Consider the following 19,575-nt stretch of genomic DNA (forward strand, 5'->3'; position numbering starts at 1 on the left):
ACAATTACCAAAATTGAAAAAAAGAAGAGAGTTCAATAACTTAAGATTATTTATTTATTCATTTTTTCAATATTTAGTGTAACATAAAAATTTGTTGACATTAATGAGAAGGGCATTCTGTCACATATATATTTTTTAAAGTGAAAAGTACTTGTAAAAACATTATTCAATTAGCCTTTAAAAAACTTTTGAAAGATTGACATTTTAATACCATTTCAGGCCTTATTTTTAGATGAATGAATTTAATGCTTTGTAAGGCTTTTTAAGGATTTGCGGGAGCCTTGTTAACTGAAGACCAGCAGCGACGTTGCTGTTCTAATATCAGTGCAGACTGGCAGGGTATGAGCACAGGTTGCTAACTTTAGCCTGCAGAGTACCACTAGTTGTCTGGTAATGAATCAATGTTTTTTTTAATTTGATGATTTGTTTGATCGATTCATAGTGTGAAACTTAAGATGTGAACGAACCTTTTGCTTGGATGTTGCCCAAGCAAAAGAAATCACCATATTGCAGCAACACTCGTCTTGTCTCTTTACATAAACCCCAGCAAAGAGATGACACAGGATCCTGAAGGGTTGTCCCGTTTCGTAGACGAAGATTTAAACCAACCCCCATTGTAACCTGGTTCTGAGGGGCAAGGTGCGACCCAAATGCAAAGGGTAGGAGTAAAAATATGCACTGTGACTGGGTCCAAATCATTGTCAGTTAAATCTTTTTATGCAAATCACAGCACAAACTGCATGGGTTGAAAATGACTTGCGCCCTTGGTCATGCTGTACATCACTTAACTGTATTTTTTATTAAATGCTGCTGCTGTAACATTAATAATAGAAGCTCAGGTTTGTGCTGTTTTCACATAGCATTCAATAAACTAGCTGGGAATAAGGTGGTCATGGTGTAAGGTTTTGTGCGAGTGGGAAACTAAAGACCTCATTCACTTGGCATAATTAACAAAACGCTGTCAGGCAGTTTTTAAATTACCCAGCTACAATATATATATATACAGCATGATTTGTGTGTTGCCTGCAGGGTAATATTTGCAGTGATTCCTGGAGCCACAAGAAAAATGTGGAGTGTGACCTCAATAATGGGCAGTGCAGAGTAATTTTCTATCATGAAAAATAACTTCTTTGCTTTTCCTTTTGACCTCTCGAGAGGCTGTTCAATCACAGTCAGCCGGCCCCGTCCGATCCATACCTGTTATTTTGGGGATGCCCTCCAGTTTGGGAACTGGAAGAGTGATAATTAAGCCTTGGGCGGTGCCCACCCACAACAGCCCCTGGCAAATCAGCAGACTCGTGACTCTCATGTTCTTTTGACCTGCAATGTAGAGAACATAGAAAATTGATTTGAGTTTTCTCCACCACCTGCTGTTATAAAATTACACATAGCACAGAGTGCTACGACAGAGTATGAAGATTTTTTTGTATAGCATAAAATATGCTCCCCGTTGACTAAAGGACACAACTTCTACAGACTTCGTGGTCAATCTTTTAGAGAGTGAATTATGAACTCCAATTGATTTTATTATTTCCAGAAGTTCCTTCAAAACACTGTATTTTGGAAGCTGTTCATTCCTAGTGTGATGAAAAAGGTGAAAAATACTTTGATTGTTGGTTATCAGTGCTTGCTCTGGGTAATGTTTAAGCTCTGTGATCAATCTGTATTTGACAAGCTCAACACATGCACAGCACAGCCACCTAGGGCTCTGGGTTACATAAGATTATGAGAAATTGGATTTGTCTACTTGCTACTGACCCAGTTGAAAGAAAAACTTATAGAAGCACAAAGTAGGAAACCCGACTGTGAAGCTGGTGTTTTATGTCTCTGCTTGATATCTGGGTAGGTTTGGAAATATTGAGCTTTAAAGTTTTCACCTCCCATTGTAACAGCAAAACTGACATGCAGAGAAATTTTCTTTTATTGGTAAAATGACAGACATCCTGAAGCTACTCTAAATACTGACATTATAAGTCTTCTGAACAAAACCTTACCTGCGCATGTTGCACACAAACACAGGTGTTTTCAATCATTTTTTTATTAGATCAGACTTCTTCTCGGGCTTTTTTGGGTGTGTTCAATTATTTTGTGTCAGATATCTTACTGACCTTTTGCAACTGTTGTTGCTGCTAATGGCAGAGCGACATGATCCTTGAACATGTTCTAGTTTAATGTCCTAAAAAAGCAGTAAACACACTCAACTTTAACCTGAAAACGAATCTAATCATCCAGAACAACTGATAAGTTTTGTACACATTCTGTCAGTAGTTTGAACAGAAAATTACACTAATAGGTACAATTTTTCACTCTGATGTCTAATGTTAAGGGCGATACGAGGTGATATGGTGAAAATAAAATACTATGATATTTTAGACCAAATACCTTGGTATCAATATCAAGGTAATTGTCAATAATTGTGATATTATTGCAGGGCTGACTATCGGTGCTTTCACAAAACATTTACAAAATTAGATTTCAGATAAATAGTCATCAGTAATGTGGATACAAAAACCGAGTTGGTCAGGGCAAATAATGGCAGCAGGAAACTGCTGCCATTACAGAAAATGACATCACTTTACTGTAATGTAGCCTTTAAAACCAGGATAAGACAACACTATGAAAGCACTGGGATATAACGTCTGAGACTAGCTACATATCACAATATATTATCAAAATATTGCTCAACCCTATGAAAGTTTCATGTTGTAAGAAATAACAGAGAGCGATGATTTTGAATGAACAAAATGTTAATCCATGTTACACTTCGTTTTAATACAAAAAAAATCACTGTGGGCTGTTTAAAGGAGAGATCTGATATTATATTCTTCTCTTATTTTTACATGCCGGCTTTATGATGTCTTTATGTCTTCTGTTTATTCATGTGAAGCACCTGGTGCGTGCAATGTCTTTGTTTTAAAGCACATTGGGGTGCATTTCTTGTATGAAAGGTGCTATAAAGTAAAGTTTATTATTGTTATTACTAGTTAAGGTCTGTTCAGACCAAATACAAGGAAAATTTCTCACTAAATAAAATAAGCGTCCACACTAGCTTAAATGATTTCACTTGAACAAAAAATCTGCCTGACACTGTGTCATAAAATTTTCACTTTCACTACAGGATCATGGTGGAAAAAATAATAATATAATTGCAATGTCTATAGAACATTTGAAAAAAAGAATGCCATCAGCACTTTGGGTTTTGTCTTGTTTTATGGGCACCAGAAAAAAACAAAAGAAGACAAAACCAAAAAAGAGTGTAGGAAGAGTGTGGGAAGGTGGAGAGGTAGACAAAGCTAGAACGGAAAAGATTTAAGAGGCGCTGGATTATTTACACAATCTTATCATATGTGTATTATGAGCATGATATTAGTATTTCATTTATTAAATATCACAGTGATCGTCATTACTGGTGACAAACTGTGACACCCCTCGTCTGAACATACCTTTAGACTCAACCTGGAGCCAGAGAACACTTTAACAAGACGCCTTTAGGTTAAATATTTAGTAAAGTTATTAAACAGATTGGGGAGAAAGACCTGCAGTGTCAATAACATTCAAAGTTTTTACTTTGAGGTCAATAATTTCATTTCAGAGAGTGCCTCTAACTCATCAGATTTGCACAATGTGAGTCTATGACTCATCTCTCAAACAGAGCACTACATATCTGTCTGCAAGTGGCATGAAATTTAACAATGACTTATTATTTTAAGAGTGAACCACATATGTAAATAATCAAATTAACATATTTTATATAATAGTTTGTGTGTACACTGCAACTTTAAGAGGTCGACCTGCTGGTATGAATCACATGTAAACATAGACAAAGTTGCATTCATTAGTTCGTAGGTTTGTTTGTTTATTCCTGTCCGCAGCTAATCAGATTCAATGAGAGGTTGTAGGTTGGTGTTTGTTTTTATTGCAGTTCTCTGTTAATGAGAGGAAAGAAGACATTCAGGGTGATTTTCTTTCCCTTATAGAGCTTGTTGATTATCCTTTAGGGGAGTATTTCACTGCTGGAAAGATAGCCTTTTCATAAAACTAGGATATCACTGCAGTAGAAAGATGCAAGTAGTTTTGAAATTGGTGCTACATGACCAGAGAAAACAGAGCCAAAGGACACTTTTACTTTTAGAATGCACACCACCGCACCAGACCAATAAACGCTCCCCCAGGTGGGTGACCAACACGTTCTCATCCCAAGTCGTCACATATTGCTGCTTTGTCAGTGACCTTCTACATCTACATATTGCGCTCTAAGTATCCTTCTGCATATGCTATTAGCATTTCGGGACAGCACTACTGTGATGTCAACAAATGCACATGGTGGGATGAGACTGTATGTGGTCATGTTTAGGCAACATAAGCACATGGCAACCAGTGCCAGGAGGTCAACAAAGCACATGCTGCCATGGATGCTTAGGATTAGGTTAAAGAGGCACATGGTGAGGCGTAAAAAAACCCCCATCACATTCAGGGGGGCAAGCGAACACTGGACTCCTTTATGAACAATTATGTTGTTACTGGCAGCATTTCAACCTGACGCCGTCTAGCGGTGCATCATGTGGACATGACAAGTACCATCCGACCGTGTTCTCAACTAATGCTGATCATACAAAACAATATGATACGATACGATACGATACGATACAACACTATACGATATGATACGATACGATACGATACGATACGATACGGCACTACACGATACAATACAACACTACACGACACACATGACACGACACGACGCGACACGACGCGACACGACGCGACATGATATGATATACTTTATTGTCCTAGTGGGGGTAATTTGTCTTCCTGTTTTTATTCTTTGTCTTTGGCTGAGTGCTGCACAGATTATGCCTCCACACTTACAATAAAAAACAATAATCACACGATTACATCAAAAACAACAGTTTGAACAAAAACATCAGATGTACTTGTACATGCGTATCATGCTGCCGCGGCAGGTGCCATCCAACAGTCCGCTGCCGTATGATAACACCGTGAATGGTTCTGTGCTGCTGCACAAAGTACTGCAAAAGCAGTCAGATTTGATAACTTCAGATGAGGATAAAAATTTGAGGTGACAAATATGCAACACTGTAGCAGAATCTTGGTTTATAATTAATAATAATATAAGCACTGCTTAGTTGTACCATTTGATCTCAGTTTTTTTGGCCTCAGTGCAGGAACAGTATGGCACCCACTTCCTGTTCACAAACTCTCGCTATTACAGCTAAACAGGGTTTTAAATGTGTTCCTAAGAACGTTTTAGATGAGAGATAGACAGTGCAGTAATGTAATCTTCATTTAAATTCAATCAGCACTGCTTAGTTTTACAGTTTGATCGGATTTTGGCCCGAGTTTGAGAGAGACACCGGTTAAATGGAGGGAATTTTTTTTTACCACAGTTCATTTACACATACCGCCCAAATTGTTTTGATACAAAACTGAAAGTCAGCAAAGTGTCTCTTTAGGCAGTGATTTTCTTTGGATAAAGGTACACATTCTCTTCCTGTGATAGAGCGTGATGCAACAGAAGTTTTGTGCTGTGAAGTTTTTCCATTGCAGAGCTGTTTCTGCAGCACTGCGTTAGTGACGGGGAGGGGATAATTGCAGACTCTTATTATACATGCACATCCTTTGTCTCCACTTAACAAAAGGAGTGAAAAACATTGTTTGTTGTGGATTTATTTTTGCATTCCTTCTGTGGTCCCTCAGCGCTTGGCTCCCATTGTGGCCTAGTTATCTATAGAACCATTTACCATAATATCCATGGCAACCGTAATTGAATTACACCAGCACTCATGTGATCGCAACTAAGAGAATGCTCATTTACATGGGTAGCTGTATTTACATGTTTGTTCTGTGTCATGCTCAGATTATGATGATTTGCACGAGTGGCTCAACGGAGTCATTGATTAATTCATTTTGCTGTGCAGAGATGAATCACCCGAAGTGGGAGCTGATGCCGTGCGTGGAGGAGGAAGTGGAGGCAGAGCAGCGGAGCGCATTCAGCAAACAGAGAGCAGACGCCTTTAGGTGGAGACCTTGGAGGGTCACAGCGGCGGCAAAGACCGGCCTTTATCTCGAAACTGTCTGCCACCTGCTCACATCGCCTCAGAGTCTATTTGTACTGCGGTTACAGAGTTTAACTGAGAGAGTGATGCTCATGAACACCCACTCCATGAAATCTGAAGTTAAGTCGGAAGATGTGGGCGCCTGGCATTGTCTTTAAGAACAGTGATAAAGAGGGATAATGACAAAGGCACTTGAGATTAAGGAGGTATAGCTTAACCTCGAGCAATCTTGCACCTCCAATTTTTGCAGCGATGCACATGCTCTTCAGCGTGTAGTGGGTTTATCGTGGAAGCCGGTATTTGCCTTAAAAAGGAGATGTCTCCAAAGATAAATGTTTCCCTGTGATATGTCACAGAGGACTTTATTTTGGAATATTATTTTTTCACCCTAAGGATAGAACTATTAAAGGCATTAGTAGAGAAGAGATCAGCAGTTTCCTCTGCCTCAGAAACTTCTCTGTTGTTTACTGCAACTGGAATTCCCTGTTGAGTATAAATCACATTAAGGGGAAAGGATTAGGGGGTATATCATTACTGCATGTCCTAGCATAAGTCAAGGAGAAACCTAGGGGAGCAGAGACCCATTGATAGAGAGGAACTATCAGTATTTCATGTGCAGTATCTGTGGTTGTAGAGTGTCAGGGGGGATCCTCTTTTCTCTTGTGAGCGCAACAAATCACAACTTAAGTCAAAGATCCTCTTCCTTTTGTGGACCCCAAAGACATGAGCTGAGCAACTCTTTTTCTTTTCCCCGCATAACTCCCCCCTGGGCGAAGCCTTGAGGCTGCCACCCTCCCTCAAATCTGCTGCATATTTCAAGGGGAAGCACTGGCGCCCGGTGAAAATGACCTCTGGGTCACCAGTTCTCTCCAGATACCACGGCCATAGGAGTCTGCTCTCCTTTAAGTCTCCTCTTGAATGAAAAAGAAAGGAACTTTGATCTAAAAGAGAAAAGTTTGGTGTATGAAACATTCCTGTTTTTATTCTTTGCTCTCTACACAACTCACCAGAGAAAATCTTTTTTCTCTGATGAGATGAAGTGCTACCACAGCTTTGAGTATTGCTCTAAATACATCAATCACAGTCTGGTGTGACTCAACGAAAGGACGGAATTTTCCAAATCCAGATGCATTTAAACCACCCTCCGAAGCTCAAAGTGATCTTCACATGTACTGAATGAATTAGCTGATAGCTCACGTGCCGTGGCGTGAACACGTCTGAGGCAGGCTGACACTGAGTCACATGTACTGCAGTTATCACCATTAGACACTTTTAGGTATGCTTCATTGCTTACTAATTTGTTTACCATACTTTCTTTTCTACAAAAAGGGGAAAACACCCACACTGGCTGATAAATATTTCATCCATCATGAAGGGAGACACACAGGAAGTAATGGGCTATCTGTGGCATCCTAAACGGACTGCAGAGAGAAGTGAAACGGGGGGTGAGAGGATTTTAAAGCAGAGCGGATGAGATGAAACATGGAGTGCGAGGGAGAAAGTGGGACAAAAAGAAAGGGAAATATTAACTCAAAAGGGAGGAAAGTGGGGAGGTGCACACAGAGAAAATGAGGTAAAACGGGCATGATACCACAGAAGCGTGGACGTTTAAAGAAAGACAAGAGCGTTTCCATGGGAACCCTTAGTATGAAAATCTTAAAGGCTGCCAGTTGACTGCTCCTAAATGACTTTATTTCTTTTTATTAATCCCTATCTCTCACCCCATGGCTTTATTATGGCTTTGCAAAGGCCTGAGATGGATACTTATTCAGGTCAGTCCCCGGAGTGCAAGACCCAAGGAGTGACTTGGACAAGACAAGAATACCACTCTGGGGAGGAGAGCGTCATCAGAGTAAAACGGGAGCCCTCTGATTGCTCTGATATGGTAAAGACAAAAAATGTGACAAATAAAATTAAATTTTGTGGTTCAATTCTGAAACAATAAATCGTGACAAAGAAAAACAATTGTAGTTTTTTTTTTTTTTTTTAACACCAGAGGAAGTGTTTCAGCTGCTCTGCAGGACAGAGGCTGACCTCGAAAAATGGAGGTCAGGATCAAGTGTGATGTGTGAGTACCAGTGTTCAGCAGCGTTGAGCGTGTTGAGATGTTGATTTCCTGCAGAAGCTCCAGTGTTTCTGTGTGAAAGAGACGGATGGAGGAACCCTCGGAGAACGCCATCCACACCCCTCCACCGGCACAGGCCATATGTGCGACGCTGACCATCGGGTCTGGGTGGACTTCGAATTTCTGTAATGGAAACAATTTTTTATAGTTTAGCTTACTTATTATTTCTGTGTCAAGCCAAATGTCTGGACCAACCCACATGAGACTATAAGACGCTGTTAGTTTACAAAATGTTCACTGTGTAGTAAAATAATCTATTGATTTTATTACATTTATATATATTTGGTCCTTTTTTTCCCCCAAGAAAACCGAACATTAAGAATATTGCCAAGCATTGGAACAGTTGTCATATTCAGAAAATGGACATACATTGTTTTGGGGTTGTAAACAGGAGGCCCTACTACAGTACTAAGAAATTTAATTATAATTTGCCTAAATATCAAAGCAGAGAGCGAAAGGGAGGTAAATGACATTTTAAGCAATGAGGATGGGCAAGGCAAACCAGCAAACTTGTGCCTTTTTCCAAAACATATGTGTACCATTTGTCCATCTTGTAGTATGTAAATCATTTTTCAGTCTTAACAGGAAAGTCTGTCTTTTCATCAGTAGTATAAAATATAAAACAACAAAGCCCAAAAAAAAAAAAAAAAAAAAAGCTACATCATGAACAGCCTGTTTTCCCTTTCAGGTCACCGGTTACTGACCCTTGCTCACGCCCCCACTTGGCCTTTGATACCGACACACAAGGCTCCCTTCAGTGTCTGTATCACAGACTGAATAAAAACGATGGACGACATAACAGCTCCCCAAAAGTCAAGCATCGTCATCTTGGTCGCCCCCTGGTGGCTGGCTGTAATATAGGTCATAAACCCCGCCCCCCTCTATTTTAGTGGATTGAATATTGGCAAAACATAAAATCATGCATCAAACACATTTTTCCAAAAGATGGTTTGTGTCATTTTAGATAGTTCTAATAACTCTGATATTTCGATTGGATTTGATTAGTTATTTGATGCTTTAGAAAGGGGGATTTGAATCTGAATCTGTGTGCTCGGGATCAATGGCGCTGCTTGTGGGTGGTCAGATGGATGAGAGGGTGGGAGCTTGACACTGAGGAGATCGCTACACAGGCTTCAAATGATGTCACGAGTGCAAGATGGCAGAGGCCATATCCAGGACATTTTGGCTTCATCTTTGTACAGTGAGACTTCAATCTACAATCCTGAGTCTTCAGTCTTTATACAGTCAAAAGTCTGTACGAGATGCACTGGGCTTTCAACTAACTCCAATGTAAACCCATCAGTGGAAATATTAGACACTCATAGCAACTGATGCAGTATAATGAGCAAAAAAGTCTGGACAGGGAGGTTGCGTCAATAGGTGGTTATAACAAACACAGGACTTTCACCCAGAGTTTGTGAAACCAAAATTCAACGAAATTTTTACCTAAACCGGGATCTTTTTCTAAACCTACTCAGAGAACTTTGTGCCCAAAACCTTAAGTAGTTAATCTTATAAGTGTATTTTAAAAATACACTGTACATGCATATAATTAGCAGAGACTGACATATCCAAACTTGATGCTAGAGGTGCAACTATAGCTGTTTATCTGCTGTTTATTCTCAGAGCTTTTATACTCTCATCTCCCCAGCTTTCCCCAAAGAACTAGACAAGTTAAATGTTTCATATTTGAACAATCATCTCAGTCTGTGAGCATCATCCATATTTACGAAATTAATATAAACTTTTATCACACTAAACAAAGTATTGCACAGTTCCCACTTAAAGGGAGATAGGGGATAATATTTTTTTACATCAGTCAAACAGCACATCCACTTTCCCTCTCCGTCAGTCGTACATTCAGTTTCAGCAGTAAGTGGTAAAACACCAGCTCTCAGCTGGGCACACAAGGATCTTTGCTTTTTAGATATAATATAATTCTCAGCACTTTATTCATATTTTTTCTTTCTAAATGGATGCATGAACAGTTCAGTCCATATATCTTCAGCACATTGCTCTTTATACAGAGCAAACACAGATTCTCAGAGAAAACAAATGTTGACTTCTTTTGAGAAATGCCTCACCAAACTCACTTATAGAAAAATGTACACACAATTCTTGACTAAGAGACAATAATTTGTTTATATAAGTGTCTTTCTCATCAGCCTGCTCTTTTTTTCCATATTGTCTATCCAATTCCATAACTGATCAATACATACTGAATCGTCCAGCATCCCCCACAATAACTACTGTTACTTTCTGTTATGAATAAAGGCAACATGGGAAGAAGTGTTATCACCCACATCATCCACAAATGAAATTATTTCCATGATGGAATAAGAAACATTTCTGAAACTAAAAGGTCAGCTCTCTCTGGAATCTTATACTGGTCTTTCAAACAAAACATTTTGGAGGAATCTTTCTCCATATAATCTGTGGACAATTCATTTTTTTCAACATTTTCTTTGGTCATTTTTATTTTCAGCCTACCATTCTGTAAGAAGTTTAACAACATCACAACAATTTTCTCCTTCACTCATTAATCGTGCATATTTTATTTTTCAGACTACAGAATCCTCAAACAAAAGGAAAAAGAAGACAGAACGAAAAGAGAAAAATAGTGTGAGAGGACAAGGAAACACTTTACATAAATGAATTAAACACATACAAATCAAAGCAACAAAGGAAAGTCATGACTGCGCTGACTGTATCCTGCTTCATCATAGGACACACATTGATAACACTAGTTTTTAATTGGTATGCCAGTTATTGTGACAGCCACTTTACAAGTTGTGTTCAGATATGTCAAAATATTACAAGAGAACTGTCATGATTATATCATGACATTATTAAGCCAGTAGACGCTGCCTGAATCTCACATGCAGTTGTTGCTCTACACTCGTTTCTCTGTAAATAAACTCTAGCTGTGCCTCCTAATTTTGTAATTTACAGAGTCCCTGACACACGGGGCATATTTTTGCATCATTCCCCTGGCTTCTATCTTTTTAAGAGCACAATGGAAAAAAAGAGTTTCAGGCACACAGTCTTAATGAGTAGCTTGAAATAAATGCAATGAGCCTTATCATGGAAACACATGCAGCCCCTGCGGTCCAAGGCGTGACAAGGGTTGGTTTGGGCATCATCTTGGAACTCATATCACTGTCAATGCACGAGTTGCATGAGGCTGGGCAATTAGTCAGTGAGAGCGGGTGAGTGAGGATGTGAATGCCCCCCCCACCCCCCCCCAACCCCAACCCGAGTGAACCGGCGGACAGGGATTACCACCTGTTTGTGTGCCCTTGCCATTGGGTCCTCCTTTGTTTGAAATTAGGGAAAAGGAGAGAAGCCTTTGATGTGTTTTCTCTTTTAATTGACTCCTCAGCAGTTGGTGCCTGCTCCGCCAGGGAACGGATGTGCAATGCATCTCTTCGTTTTTCAAGTGCAGCCATCAAAAAATTAGATATCCATAATAAAAAGGCAAATTTCACCTTCAATAACCCATTGCAATTCAAATAAGTTGACAAGTTTGTGAAGAAAAACACAGCCTCACTGCACTGGATATGCTCCGTAATTATCACATTAATCATTATCAAGCGCAGTGGCTCTAAAAGGGACTTGAAGCTAATCAATGGCTGAGAGGCTGTAATTGTTAGATGCCATCTTGCTTACCATATGTTAGAAACCACCTGGAAGGCACTGTGGGCAGCTAAATGTATATACAGTATAGTCTCATCTGAATGGTATACACCAAAATCTCAAAAAGTGTCTGAAGTTGTCTATAAGTTGTCTATAAAACCTAAGCAAAAAGGTTTGATTTCTTGCAAAAACAAAGCAACTTATCAAGAAATGGCCTAAATATTAGAAATTGGTGAAAAGTTGCAAGAAAATTACCTGAAATAATATACACAAGAAAATACTCCAAAAAGTGCTGAACATTTTAAACACACACACCCTTTTTAAACACACATTTTCAGGTCTTTTTTATCACCTTTTACTAATTTCTAATTGCAATGAGTGGGACATTTCTTGCCATGTTTTCAAAGAAATCAAACCAATTTGCTCCGGTTTGAAGGGTTAAATAATTTAAAGATTGAGAAAACAATGTTTTTACATGAATATCAATTCACATAAAAGCCAATAAAGACCAAACAAGTTGTTGCTCTGTGTCAAATAAAGGATAAGTACAAGCCTTAACTGTTGCCCCCAACCAACAACCTGGTATTAGTCTGCTGAATCCAGCGCTGCTTACAGAGATGAGGTGGTCAGTGAAGCTTGACAGCAGTAATGTGCCCTTTACACTAAAGTCGACAGTGTCACACTAACAGCAACATCCCTCCACCAGCAGTGGGAAATAACAGCCGAGCTGAAGCCGCAAACACTACAGCTGGTCTGAACAGCTCATTAGTCCTTCATTACGCCAGGTGACAAGGTGTCTTTGTCCTTTCCCAAGCACTAAGTCCACATCTCCACTCTGAGCTATGGCGAGGGAGTCGAGTGGACGTGTGAGTGATAGGAGAAAACAGGTAGAAAGAGAAATAGTAATGAGAAGAGGAAGGAACAAGGCTTGCCAGTCAGTATTGATCAAAGCCTGTATGTCCATGCATGTCCTACTTTGTTAAGGTTTGGTTACGACTCAGACCACCGCAGTGTTGAAGTTTGTGAAGCTCTGAAATAAAACATAGATTGGCCTTTAGAAACTCACAAAGAAAGCAGAGAAGTGTCTGAAATCATGACCCAAGTGTACAAAATGATGTGTAGAAGTGTGTAAAAATCAAACAAACAAAACATTTGTAAGATTTAAATCAGCCCCTGCTGTGCAACTTTCTACAAAATAAAAATATAATTTGATTAGTTCAGGTTTTTCCTCATTTTCTCCCCAATTAAGTTGTTTCAAATTCCCATTGCGTGCCACGATTCCTGCTGTTGCCGAGCCCTTTTAGTTGGCCTGATGGGGATGTAAACTTTGAGGTGGCACACAGACTTTTAGAGATAATATAAACAAAGGAACGTCAGCCTTGGTTTGGCTTGTGATGCCATCATAAAAAATGTATTTTGCTCATTTTAACTAACTTAAGATGTGACTATATACAACGTAATGGATCTGCGAAGATTGCGACACCAATGGTCGTCTGGTGGAAGTCTTGTATGCCTGCTCTAAAGGCCAAAGAGAGCGGTAGCAGTGACAATCATCCAGGTAATTTTATAGGCAGCAGTTGAACTTTTTTGGCTTTATGCAACGCTGAGCAACTTTCATAAAAATGAACGGGGCTCTGCCTCCAATGCTGCAGCCAGCTCTCTTATTAGATCAATGGTCTGGACACAGTTCTCAACTTGGAGGTGGCAGAGTCGGCAGATAAAAGTACTAACTCCATAAACAGTGCTCACAACAGCAACAGTGCTGACAAAGTTGAGGGTGTTGATAAAAGGGGAACTGGGGGCCTTTTTTTTCTCCTTGGATGGCAAAGGTATAATTACACTTCTGTCTATGTCTATGAGCAACTATGCTACTCTCTGTTTGATTGGTTAGCACTTGTTGTGTTCCTTGGTTGCATCTTTGCACTGATTTTATATGTAATTTTGTCATGCAAGACCCTCACTTCACGTTCCAAGTGAACATGCATCAGAGACAGAGTACGGCGGGTCATGTTTTTTGTCATTCTAGGTAAAGAAATCCTGGAAACTACAGGCTGAACACTTCCGCATCAATGCTGGGATGGCATAATATGGTAATCACTGTATGAACGCGGTGCAGAGCAGCGGTGACAACCTAGCTAGTGGAAAAAACCCACAGGGACTCACATGTACTGACATGCATGAACCCTGGACCGTCTACCACAACAAAAAACAGAGAAGCTCAGATTACAACAAAAGAGGTAGTGTGACATCATTCTCTGCTCAGATTACTCCACTATATCTTACATCTTATATCTCATAACTGTCTTATATAAATAGTTTGCTGCTTTATTGATGCTCTGAATGTCATATACAGCTGCTTTAACTCTCAGGCTTGTCTCCAAGTAATTCCCTTGATTTTAACCTCTGTGGTAATATCTAATCAACAAAACTGTCAAAGATATCATTTGAGGCTTTGTGAGCCTGTTACTGGATATCTGCATCTTAAGACTGATGAAACAGCTTTGAAATCCTCAAATTCCTTCAGCTATATTTATCTATCTCTTTCCATGCAGCGATTCTATTGCTGAGGTTTTGTCAGCACTATAATTTTCATGTATCCCCACTGGGGTGGAGTGTACATAATCAAATAGTACAAAGCTGAGAGTACACACACATTTTTAAGTGGTGATGATCCTTTGGGTTTCTGTTGCAGGTGATTTCATCCATAGTAAGTATACAGCTGTGTTTACCCAAACCAGACTGAAAAGTTTGTATTTGAATAATACGGTCATCAAAGCATCGACTGTGAAGAGACCAAATGAGCCAGTAGGGTGCAACGGTCAGCAGAGTCAAACGAGACGGGCTACAGTGTCCAGCAAAGTCCTGATAAATGATTCAAAAGTGCAGCAAATCTGACAAAGCAGTGAGCATCTGCAGGGGAAAACAGCGGGAAGAAGTGAAGTGAAAATGTGTCCACGACCCTTTAGCCTCGCTCCAAGTCCTATCTCTCGCTACAGGTGCTAAGTAATGCTTCTCCAGATCCTGGATATGCATCACAGCCCCTGTGAAGTCAGCCCTCTTGAGTCCATATTAGTGAAGAAGACAAGGTTAGCAAAGAAGTAACCAGCGCTGACCTGGTAGGCTCTGTGGGAGATACAGTGAACCAGAACTGTGCCTCCTCTGCGTGGCCATTCAGCTGATTAAGCTCGTCTCTCTGGAGGACAGAGCTAGGGAAAAGAGGTGAAGGTATAAAAGGAGACTTCCCTTGCACAACTCACTCCTGATGATGAGGATCTTGAGGCAGTCTCAATAAGTTGCTGTCTCTGTATTGATTGTACAGATTTGTCTACGCTTCTTCAAATTTGTTGCAACTTTTAAGAGACAGAAATGTAAATGAAAATATAGAGGTCGACCAATTTAACTATGGTTATCTGCAGAGCTGGGTGCAGATAAGGGCCAATGGCTACACAGCCTCCACAAGTCACAGAGGGCCGTACATCTACGACCTAAGCTGAAGAGGGGAGGATTGTGTTAAATGATGAGTGGATACAGCTCCAGAGAAAGCAGGTCCTTTCTGCTGTGAAATGTATGAAGCGTCTAAATGTATTGTACATTTTAACATATATTTATATCAATTCTGTGGTTGAACCACTTCAGCCTGTCAAGCACTGAGACCCAGGGATGATCTTTTTCTGTAGGCTGATTCGACAGTTAGTGTCACCCTGGTTTCCTCTACAAAAGAGCTGATGGTATTTTTTCATTGGATTTTATATTATTGCAGAAAATATCATCAGTTCATTACAAATAACACATCTTTTAGGATTTTTGAAGGCTAAATGCAATCCCCAGAAGTAAAACGCTAATGTCAGGCTATAGATAAACTGCGCTATGGTCACATAATTTAACGTCATTACCACTACGAGGCTGTAAAGCCATATTCGGCGTGAGGATGTTCTGTAATCTCATCTAGCCATGTGTTAGCAGCCACCTTTTTTTAAAGACACACAGAAGCTTGAAAGTTCACCTGTGGGGTATTTAATGATTTTATCTTGTAGGAAAAAATGTTAAATCTCTTCAGACTGTTCCAGACATCTAACAAAATCCCATTCAATAAAGCCACTGACTTTTAGACAAGGGAACCACAAGTGGGGAAATGCTAACTCATTTCCACATTTTAGGATTCATGATATCATCCGATTAATTGGTTATTGGCTTTTTCCTGGCCTAAACTATCATTTTATCAGCATTTAAACATCAGCTATCAGTCAACATTTACTTTGTACTTTACATGATTAAACATTTTGCTACTTTACTGAATGTTGTTCATCTGCAGACTTTATATTTGGCGTACCAAAACATCTGTAAATAAAGGTTGTAGATATGCCATTTTCCTTATTCTGTTATTTTTTCTGGAAATGTAGCTCAATTATATTAAAAATGGAAAGCTAATTTATATGATTGGGGCTGTAACACTTATACATTCTGTTCATAGTTTGTTTTTCAGTTTGTACAGTTTTATTTTTTTATGTGATAAACTTATATTTACTCAGGGAGGATTTGCTTCGCACACATACTCCTTTTCAACAAAAGACCTTCTACCCATTTACACAGCCACGCACACTCACATCTGGGAGCTGTAATTAAATGGTAATGGTTTGCAGTTCAGTATCTGAATACCATATTAACATTACCCAGAAGAGTTGGTTTTCTGTCATTCATTATTGTCTACCACAGCCGCAGAAGATGCCCCCCTATACACCTCTAATGACACACTGCAGATGAACACCTTGGAGAATGACTGCACAAAAATAGAAAGCATGACAGAGACAACATCCGGGGTGATTTTCTGCAGATAACGCTGAACATTTCTGTACCATAACTCTGGGCTCAGAGCACTACAGCTAAATGAAGCTTATTTGTTTGTGAGAGCTCCAAAAAAACATTGTATGAATCTACAAAGAGTTTGATTCGTTGTCCATGCAGCAGCTCCAGGCAGTAAATCTTGATGACATCACAGATTACAAAGCTGGCTCTCTGAGGCTGTGTGCATAAATCTTTTCAGAAAATGAAAGGAGAGGAATTTTTCCTCAAATGCCGCAAAATAACATCAAAACAAATAAATAAAGCAGCTTGTCAAGCAGTTTCACATATAAACTCATCCATTTACATCTTCAGACCGTGTTTTAGTGAAAACTGAGAATATTTATCAGCTCCAGAGATGGGTGGAGTTGACCTTGTAAGTAGGGATGTTAGAAACATGACAGATTTCCCTGATGCACATTTCCTAACTTAGGGAATTTCTAAGTTTTGATGGCTGAGTGCCAGTTTTGGGAACCAGCATATGATTGAGAGCCGCACAGGAAAAGTGCAGTTGCGAGGTGTCCACCTAAATCACTTACTTTCGCTAACAGCACGAGCACTGACGACAGTGTAACTCCGGCAGCACTTAAGGTGCCAGTAGCTTTCTTTAAATTGTCAGTCCTAACCTGACAGACACTTCAGGGGGGCGTAGTTTGATGCGGAAGCAGAGTGTATATAAATGTACGCTATTGAAAGAGAAAGTACTTAAAGAGAGCACATTTATTTAAAATACAAAAAATGCATTTCATGTCATGTTAAGGGCTGTACAAAATGTTTCTGAGGGCCCCCATTGACCTGCAGGCTTCATTTTCAGCTTGTTAGATAATCCCTTCAGACTAGAGCTTCTGAAATGATACATATTATAATCTCCAGTTTTTCTGCAAAATTGTTAAAATAATGTATTATTTACTAGCGGTGACAATGTAGGGAAGGCTGAAATTGTTTTCACCTCATGAGTCAGTGTGTGCCATGGCAAAATGTAGTCCTGGCAACACCAACTGCAGTGGGAACTACCACAGAAGGTGTTTTGAGTGTTTACTTGGTGTTTTTATGGCTGTCTGTCTGTAGACAGATTTTGTCAACATGATAACGTTGTAAACGTGCAAGATGCTGTCATTAAAATCTTAACGGGTGTACAGCTGAGATCAAAATGAAGGCCAAGTTCAAAGATTGGCGTGGTCCTAACAATGGGGCCAGAGGAAGGGGAACAGTAGGTAATTAAGATGCCGCTGATTCCCCAACTTTATGCCCCTGGCTCACAAAACTTTACAGTTGTGTAGTTGAGATCACTATGGCAACCAACTTTAAAGATGGATGTGGTCCGAGCAAAGGGTGCCTGAAGTAGAGCAGCGGCCAGTGTTGGATGTTAGCGCGAGCCACTACCCACATGTCGGTAAAATATGCAGGTGGCTGATACATTTTCTTCATTCATCAGACAAAAAAATGCAATGGTATCATATTTGAGCAGCTGGTGAACAAAAAAGTTAATTTCTAACCCTGGCAGGGGCCACTGACCCCCAACTTTATGCCCCTGGCCGAAATTTACTTTAAATCAAGGAATGCTATATCACGGCTGGAGTGATCCCATTGCAAAATGGGCTAAAGTTTTTGCCGTGTATGCCCTGAAAACAAGGCAATTCCATCCAGTTTTAGTTATTTTCAGTTATGTTTGTGTTAGAAAAAATATCCTTTAGAAAGTGCATACACAGACAGAAAATGAAGAGAAAACATGTCCCATTATCTAATACACAGTGTATATATAGGCAAATTTAACAAACCATGCAAAAGCTAAATAAACAAACAAAAAAGCACCTATATATATAGATCAATAGTATACAACCACTTGAAGTCCTGCTCAATGCTTTCCCTTTAGAGAGGAATATCCATTTGAATAATGTACTACTGTGACAGTTTGCTAAGGTGGAGGCAGTATACTCTTTACTTACACAGTGAAGTGTAACATTATAAGCCCAGCAATGATTCAGTTATTTACCTGAGTGGCGAGGCTGGAGATGTCCATGGCTGTGACAGAGTTCCCGCAGCTCGCCCACACTGAGTCATCTAGTACCAACAGTGTCCTCACTGGTTCTGAGCCCAGGCTTACACATCTGCCCGAGTCTGGGTCCCAAAAATCATCTGGGGGAGAAAAAAAACACGGCTCAAAACTACAACCAAGATATAACGAGGATGTGAAGAAACACTTAAATAACTAGCTATTATCACTGCAAGGCTACAAGTTTTATTAATAAACTCTGAACACATGCCCCACTTCTGTTTGAACACTGTCACATTGAGCGAGGCAATTAAATTAAATTCTTCCCACTTGTATCACAGCAAGTTGGCTTGGTGTTTACTTTCAAAATTCTCTTAAAGCTATTTAACATCGTTGAGCAAATACTGAAGCATCAGCAGAGAGGGCTCACAGTGGAGCCTCGCTCTGTCTCGCTCGAATGTGAAAACAGCCATGTGAGAGAGAAACGAACAACAGGTTGACCAAAGAAAGACTCTGACTTCCATTTCAATCGCAACACTGCGCAGCACAGTGTTTGCACCTTTTCCACCCACATGCTTATAACTGTGGTGTACACTTTAATCCACTTGCTTCTTCCCTCTCGCTCTCTCTCTTCCTCTCTCTTTTTGCTTCGTCAGTGTGAAAATGAAGCAGACCTTTCTTCTTTGAGTTTTAATCACGGGGCACACGTTGCAGCTACCACAGAAGCACATCATAAAGTGAATTACATAAGCATTTCCTTTGCTATGCCTTAATGAAGCAAAATTAGAGAACGGAGAGCACCCAGCCATTTAATTAACATTTTGAGTTGTTTATTTCTGCCTTTCATAGCAGAATAGCTTTACAATGCCTTCTGACTCCCACAGGTTAATTGCTTGGCATGT

General features: G+C 39.8%; 1 protein-coding gene across 2 annotated transcripts in view; it reads right to left on the reverse strand.

Moving 5' to 3' along the window:
- The window catches only part of arhgef10la (Rho guanine nucleotide exchange factor 10 like a), a 156,471-nt gene that overhangs the window by 5,870 nt on the left and 131,026 nt on the right, over positions 1–19,575 (reverse strand). For both annotated transcript variants that reach the window (XM_088069371.1, XM_088069367.1), the window contains 3 exons: positions 18,674–18,816; positions 8,157–8,328; positions 1,198–1,320 (listed from right to left, as the gene is read on the reverse strand). In XM_088069371.1, coding sequence (XP_087925497.1) covers positions 1,198–1,320; positions 8,157–8,328; positions 18,674–18,816 — 438 coding nt within the window. The remainder of the gene's footprint in view (positions 1–1,197; positions 1,321–8,156; positions 8,329–18,673; positions 18,817–19,575) is intronic.

Source organism: Plectropomus leopardus, chromosome 2 (assembly GCF_026936395.1).
Source record: "Plectropomus leopardus strain MGB_pleo_1.0 chromosome 2, ASM2693639v1, whole genome shotgun sequence".
Lineage (NCBI taxonomy): Eukaryota > Metazoa > Chordata > Actinopteri > Perciformes > Serranidae > Plectropomus > Plectropomus leopardus.